The 8,049-nt window shown below is 34.2% G+C and overlaps 1 protein-coding gene across 1 annotated transcript in view; it reads left to right on the plus strand.

Moving 5' to 3' along the window:
• LOC109828988 (L-aspartate oxidase, chloroplastic) overlaps positions 653–8,049 on the plus strand; it is a 13,457-nt gene continuing 6,060 nt past the window's right edge. The window contains exons 1-2 of the mRNA XM_020396020.1: positions 653–918; positions 2,217–2,351. Coding sequence (XP_020251609.1) covers positions 2,218–2,351 — 134 coding nt within the window. The 5' untranslated portion in view covers positions 653–918; position 2,217. The remainder of the gene's footprint in view (positions 919–2,216; positions 2,352–8,049) is intronic.

Genomic DNA, 8,049 nt, shown 5'->3' on the forward strand with positions numbered 1-8,049 from the left:
AGGGGCACACCACCCACCACAAACCCAACCACACTCCCCCTCTCAATGCTACAGTAAACCGGACCCCACATGAGATTTTAAAAAATTTAAAATTCCATGTGGGGCCCGGTTTACTGTATCATTGAGAGGGGAGAGTGTGGTTGGGGTTGTGATGGGTGGTATGCCTCTAACATTATTTTTTTCATTATCGGCCGATGAGGTCGGATCAAACCCTTAAAATTTTTCACAAAACTCCTTCACTTTTCTTATTCTCCTAAACCCCCGGCTTCTGGGGCGTCTTGCAAAGCATCTCTAAAATTTGGGGTGTCTTGACCATTGGACCCTCCTAACACCGTTAATGGTGTTGTTGCCCTTTGTGTAAGATGAAGTATCCAGAAATTAGGTGAGGAAATTTTGAAAGTTTGGGGCCTTTTGTGACATCCCAGTGTTCCAAGGGGGTGTGAGTGAAATTAAAAATGTAAGGGGGATTCCACGCGAAAAGCCCCGTTTTGTAAAGTTTGTCAGGTGCGGTGGCCGTGGCTGCAAGTTGGATACCCGGTGGGCCCATTCTCACGCACTTTCCATGGGACCCAAATCTACAGTCTGATCTTTATGCAGTTCCGTGTCCAAAAGCTTCTCGAAAAGCCGCATTAAAGAAAAAGAGACGACCAAGCCCCAAAAAAGGACAAAAAAAAAAAGAATTCCAAGAAATACTCAAAAATCGTCAGCCGCAGCCCTCAATTGGTGCATTTTGCAAAAAAAAAAAAAAAACAAAAAACAAAAAAACCCATTTCTTTTGACTACGCTTTCCCCCAATATTTATTTGTTCCTTGCTTTTTGTTCATCTCCTTAATCTCTAGAACCCAAATACAACAAACGATCCGAATTCAACTTGCGTTTCCTTTTGGGAATTTGGATCGATCGAAAGAAAGCGCAGAGGTGAGCTTTGCTCGTTTTAATTTGTGAGCTATGGGTTTTATTTTATTTTATTTTATTTTTTGCATATCAAGTATTTGAGGAAATGGGTCCTTCAGTTTATTGTCTTTCTAGACCCTTTATTGCATAATAAAAGAGAGAAACTTTGTACGCGAACATTTTGATATGGTTCTATGAATTACAAAAGCTACGTCATCTAAATTTTGAAGCATATATTTTCTTATCTTTTTCTGTGTTTTTCAGATCAATAAAAAGTTTTTCGGCCAGTTTAATACCCATAGGAGTTTTTAAAGTTCTGCAAACAACTGACAAAATGAATTCGAGCTTACACATGTTATTTTCTGTTAATTTGATCGTATTCGGGATACCAGTACAGTATTGTAGGATTTTTTTCAATTATAGTTTTTTCCTCAAAAAAATTTATTATGCACAGTTCGATTTACATGTCAATGTACTTTGCCACACCTCTAGAAACTTTTCTTAGTTTTGTACTTTATGGAAAGGAAGTAAATAGAAAGATGTGAAGTTCTCTAGTTGGATTTTACTTTTTTATCATTGACGCAAAGAGCTAAAATTTTCCTTGGTAACTCTTAGAATATTATCAACTTCTATGTAGGAAAATGATAACAGGGATTAAGGTGTAACCTCAAACACGTGAGGGGGCAACTACTAGTAGTTCAATCTGTGTATCTTAATATCCATAACCTAAAATGTAAAATTTGTAAAACTCACTCTATTTGTTGATTTCAAACACTCTTGTTAAATGGTGTGACATTAAAAAACAGTGAAACAAAATGTCTTTTAACTATAAAACAAATGTGACCAATTCTATGAGTAGTTTAGACATCTAAATTGTGTGATCTGTAGGTTATGTTTTAGAGTATGAAGATTGACGTGAAGTGCTTATAAGTCTTTTAATCAACAGAGCACATGAGAATACCTATTTACAGGATAATTACTACTTAACAATTTCATGGATATGGGTTATGGTGGCTTTGGGGTCTTTTTTATTACGCACATTGCGTGCAAGTTTCAGCTTAGCATTTAGCTTTCTGAGAACAAAATCATATCCGTTTAACCCAGGTTTAGCTATTGAACTCATTTGCTACGGATCCTTTTGGCTACCTCTTACCATATCATTATCAGCTTTTGCATTTAGTTTAAAGTCAAAAAGGACAGATTTTCAATTACTTTGAGATCCACAGCAAATCAAATTTGGGGAATCCATCAAGTGTAATGGGTGTTTATTAACTCCATTTGAGTCTTCCCTGAAATGTTCTACCCAATGCATTGTTGAACAGAATGACAACCTGTCTGTTGAATGGGAGTGCCAACTTGCAGCATGGGACTAATATATGCATCGGTAAAGGGCATTGGTACAGTTCAAAGACTTGCAGCCTAGCTTTCAAGACTTGTTTGCAAATTGATATATCAAGGTATGTCGAGCATATTATAATTATTATTGACATTATTGATTACCACCTTGCCAACTCATGAAGCGCCAACCATATGATACATAAGTTTATTTCTGTGAATTTGTTTGTGTTAGAAGTTTTTCTATTTCCTGTAAATTTTGTTCTTGCATGTCAATAGTCCTACGATAGTAAATAATCCTCAGTCTGTTCAAACTTCAACATCTTTGGGATTTTTCTTTAGTCCTACTATAGTATTCTCTCCCGTGAATACTACATGTCATATCTGAATATAATAGTGAGACAGTGATGAAATGAAACTTCGTGATTTTTCTTTTATAATTTAACAATCATTAAAAATTTGGGATAAAGGCTTTGTTGTTGTTGTCAGTTGCTAAAAGCCCTTGGATGAGGTCAATATATATTGGAATATTTTGGTGGCATGAACATAGGGGAGCATGTATTGCCATTTCATATGGTGTTTGTTGGCTTATTTCCAAGTTGTCACCTATTTAATAGAAAATTTATTATACAATGTTTGAAGGAATGGAAAAGGTGAAGCAACAAGAGGATTGTAGTGTAGGGAGATACTGAATTCGGTATTTTGGGTTCTTGGATGACAGATTTGTTGATGCTTGGAAATTCACTTCTCTCACAAAGTTCATTCCAGAGTTGCACTGGTCATTTACACGCATCTCAGATACTTCGGATATATTTCGTTTTCTTTGAAAGAAATGAACATGCATCTTATATTTTAGTAATAGCTTATATTGGATGTTTTCATAAGGGGCTCCTGATGTCTACAATGGATGCCTCAAAAGATCGAGTTGTCACATCAGACTATTGATCCCTATCATCTAAACCTCTTTCCCATCAACATGGAATAAGCTCTAGAGAGCACCCTAATGTTGAAAATCTATACAAATAATTGAGCAAGTTTCATGAGTAAATCAGATATTAACCCTCCATGAACTGATGACTCATGCCAAGTTCCTGCAATATGCTTACTATATGCCACAAGTAATCTAGTAGTCACATCAGATGATTGATTCTCATCATCTAAGCCTTTTCCCCATCAACATGGGATAAAGCTGTAGAGCACACCCAAATTCTATGCAAAGAATTGACCAAGTTTCATGATTGACTGTAAATCAGAATTTAACCCTCCTTGAACTGTTGACTGATGCCAAGTTCTTAACCAAGTTGCAATGTGGAACAGCGCAGCATGCCATAGAACCTATGTGTGCCAACTGTCGGATGAATGAACCTATTTCTTTGACCATATTACAATAATAAGCTTGTAAAGTCGCATGTTTCAGATAAACTTACGTAAGTTAGTATTATATCATATTTTTTGTATGATTTGTTTGAACTGTTAGAATATAAAATTACAATCCTTACCACAACTTCGGAGTTCTGGCATGGTGGCATGGTCCTTTGACATGGTATTTAGAGCAAACCCATGTTCGAATCTTGCTAGCACCGAATTTCAAAGTGCATTTAACAAAAAAAAAAAAAAAACAGTGTGTGAGCCTAGGTTTCTGCTGACCTACAGGAGCATGTTAGAATATACAATATAACTCTCAACCCTCGTCGCAACTTTGAAATTTTGGTGTTGTGGCAGGGTCTTTTGACATGAACCATGTGAAGGTCCGGTTTTATTTTTCAAGTTGTGGATGATTCCACATCAAGGTTCCAGTCTCAATATAGCTCATCGGAGAGTAATAGTGTTCTCAATATAAATTTGATGGCTGTTCTCATTGTAGATAAGTAGATAACGGGATATGAGAAGGTTTGAAGTATCTTCCAGTGCCAATACATATAAGCTATATCAGATTGCTTTTAAGCATGCTGAAAACATCCAGTTGATGCCAGCTAGATATCATAAAAATTGACTACTATTGACTAATAGATTGAGATAATGACCGGTAAATGAAGAAATATGAGATCTGAAGTACCAAAAGTTGATTTGATAATGTCATACTGGGGAATATAAAAAGAAAAGCAAACATAAAGCTTGGATTGAAATAGGTTGCTCTATTTGCCTATTTCTAACCTAAAACTCCCGATGCTGGTACCAATAAACCATAACAACAACTCATATCGAGATTTTAATCATTGGACAGTATATTCTCATTAACTCAGTGCAGAACTCATGTTTTACCTTTTACATGCATTAGCATAGAGAGGCATATAAACAGGGAAATTGGAGTAATGTCTCCTCTCTGATGTTAGATATTTACAAGTTCAAGTTCCATAATCATAACATGAGGAACTTCCTTCCCCCTACTTGGTGAAATTGTGTGTGTGTGTGTTGGTTTGGGGGAAACTCCGCCAGTGCTGTTTGTTAGCACTGCAGTCCCAAGCTAGGATAAATAAGGGTTGTGTTAGATAGCCGACAACCAGCGCAAAACATAGTCGGATCCACATGTAAACTGAATTCTATTATATACTCGTTGGGGCAAACTGAATTCTATTATATACTCGTTGGAGCGTCCCCACCGCGACGCCTTGCATCGATCTCACCTCGATGCAATGATAAGTAAGCAAGAGTGGTTTGCTACGGCATACACCGGAAGCGACACATTACATCAATGTCACCCTGGTGTAATGATAAGTAAACGAGGGTGTTCTAAGAATCTACAATCTTTTAATAGGGTACATAATAGTATTAGGCATAGACTAGAACGGTCTAAGAGGGAAAATGGTAGGAGATTTTTACAAGAAAATAGAATTAGATCAGTTACTTAGAATATATGTACACTTACTGAAAAGATAATGGAATTAGTAGATGTCATAATTAGAAGAAAGATAAGTACAATTTGTTTACAAGAAAATAAATGGATAGGTAAAAAATCTAGAGAAATTAAAAAGACCGGATATAAACTTTGGTACACGGGAAAAGAGAAAAATAGGAATGGAGTGGGAGTTCTTGTAGATAATATAATAAAAGAAAGTGTTGTAGATGTAAGATGAGTTGCAGATAGAATAATACTAATAAAAGTTATTTTAGATGTAGATGTTATTAATATTATTAGTACTTACGCACCACAAATAGGCTTGCCTGAGAGTACTAAAAAGGAATTTTGGGATAGATTAGCTGAATTAGTACAAAGAATCTTATTTAGAGAGAAATTACTTATAGGAGGGGATCTTAATGGGCATATTGGTAAGGATAATAACGGATATGAGAGAATACATGGAGATTTCGGTATGGAGATAAGAACGATATGGGTAAATCAATTCTAGAGTTTGCAATATCGTATGATTTGATAATAGAAGAACGATATGGGTAAATCAATTCTAGAGTTTGCAATATCGTATGATTTGATAATAGCAAATACACTTTTTAGAAAAAGGGATGAACACAATTCTAGAGTTTGCAATATCGTATGATTTGATAATAGCAAATACACTTTTTAGAAAAAGGGATGAACATTTAATAACCTTTAAAAGTGATTTCAATAATAGTCAAATAGACTTTTTTCTTACTAGAATGGTAGATAGATTAATATGCAAGGATTGTAAAATTATACCAGGAGAGAGTTTAAGTACACAACATAGGTTGATGATCTTAGACATATCTATTAAAAGTGGAGTAGAAAAAATAACGTGAACAAAAGACTAAGAACGAAATGGTGGAATTTAAAAGGAGAGAATTTAATATATTTTAAAGATAAGATAATAAAAGAATATATGGAACATAGATAATGAGACTGATATTATATGGAATAGCATGTCTTCTTATATTAGGAAAGTGACTAAAGATATACTAGGAGAATTTAAAGGTTGTAGATTAGACGGTAAGGAGAGCTAGTGATGGAATGAGAGTGTGCAAAAGGTTATTAGAGAGAAGAAAACTTTATATAAAGAGTGAGAAAAGTGTACGAGTAAGGAATACTTAGAAAAATATAAACTAGTAAGGAAGAAAGCAAAAAGAACGGTTAGTGAGAAATAAGAATAAATACAAGGCTTATGAAAATTTTATAAGAAGTTAGAATCTAAGAAGTGAGAGAAAGATATATATAAGTTTGCTAAGATTAGAGAAAGAAAGAGTAGAGATTTGGGTAATATTAGGTGTATTAAAAGTGAGGATCAAAGGGTTCTAGTGACCGACGGGGAAACAAAAAAGAGATGGAGATGTTACTTTTCTCAATTGTTTAATGATAACCAAACAAGTGAGCCAAATAGATATTTTGATCATATAGTGAATGATAGGAATTATAGATATTGTTATAAAATTAGGATTAGCGAGGTTAAAGATGCTCTAAAAAAATAAAAAGTGAACGAGCCATAGGACCGGACGATATCCTTATTAAAGTTTGAAAATATTTTGAAGAGGTTTAGGATAGTTAACTAAACTATTTAATAAGATTATCGAGACGAAAAGAATGTCAGATGAGTGGAGGATTAGTATTTTGATACCGATATAAAAAAAAGGGGATATACAAAGTTATTCAAATTATCAAGGTATTAAACTCATGAGTCATACAATGAAACTTTGGGAGAGGGTAATTGAGCAAAGATAAAAAAAAGACATGTATATCTGAAAATCAATTTGGTTTTATGCCTGGAAGGTCAACTATGGAACATATACATATTTTGAGACGGTTAATGGAGAGATATAGAGAGAAGAGAAAGGATATACATATGATTTTTATTGATCTAGAAAAAGCTTATGATAGAGTACCTAGAGAGGTAATGTGGTGGGTGTTAGAAAATAAACATGTATCTAGTATATATATTGATGTGATTAAAGATATATATGATAGAGTAACAACTAAAGTAAGAACTAATGAATGAGAGACTAAACCATTTCCTATTACCATAGGTTTACACCAAGGATCAGCTTTAAGTCCTTATCTTTTTGCATTAGTTATGGACCAACTTACTAAGCACATTCAAGATGAAATCTCATAATGTATGTTATTTATTGATGATATAGTATTAGTTGATGAAACTAGAAGAGGTGTTATTTCTAAAGTAGAAAGATGGAGACAAACTCTTGAGTCTAAATGTTTTAGAATTAGTAGAACAAAAATAGAATATATGGAATGTATTTTTAGTAAAAGTAGGAAAGAAAGAGAGTCTATGGTACATATTGATGACTAAAAAATACCTAAAACTAATCATTTTTGCTATTTAGGATCTATCATTAGATATGATGGTGAGATAGAGGATGATGTGTGCATCGAATCAAATCGGGTGGAAGAGTGCTTCGGGAGTCTTATGTGATCGTTTAATACCAATGAAACTAAAGGAAAAAATTTATAGAACTGTTATAAGACCAACTATGCTTTATGGGTCAGAATATTGGGCAATTCAAAATATGTTTAAAAAATAAGTGTAGCAAAAATGATAATATTGCGATGGTCTTGTGGGTATACATTAAAAGATAGGATAAGAAATGAATGCATCCATAGTAAATTAGAGGTTGCGTCTATTAAGGATAAAATGAGAGAGAATAGATTAAGATGGTTTGATCATGTACAAAGGAGACCCCTTCGTGTACCGATTAGGAAAAGTGATAATATTAGAGCTAATGAGACTAGGAGATCTAGAGGTCGATCTAGAATGACTTGGTCAGAAACAATTAAGAAGAATATGATTAAGCTAACATAACGGAGGAAATGACCCGTAACAGAATAGAATGAAAAAATAGGATTCATGTAGCCGACCCTAAACATTTGGGATAAAGACTTGGTTGTTGTTGTTTGTGTTT

This window comes from Asparagus officinalis, chromosome 1 (genome assembly GCF_001876935.1).
Source record: "Asparagus officinalis chromosome 1, Aspof.V1, whole genome shotgun sequence".
Lineage (NCBI taxonomy): Eukaryota > Viridiplantae > Streptophyta > Magnoliopsida > Asparagales > Asparagaceae > Asparagus > Asparagus officinalis.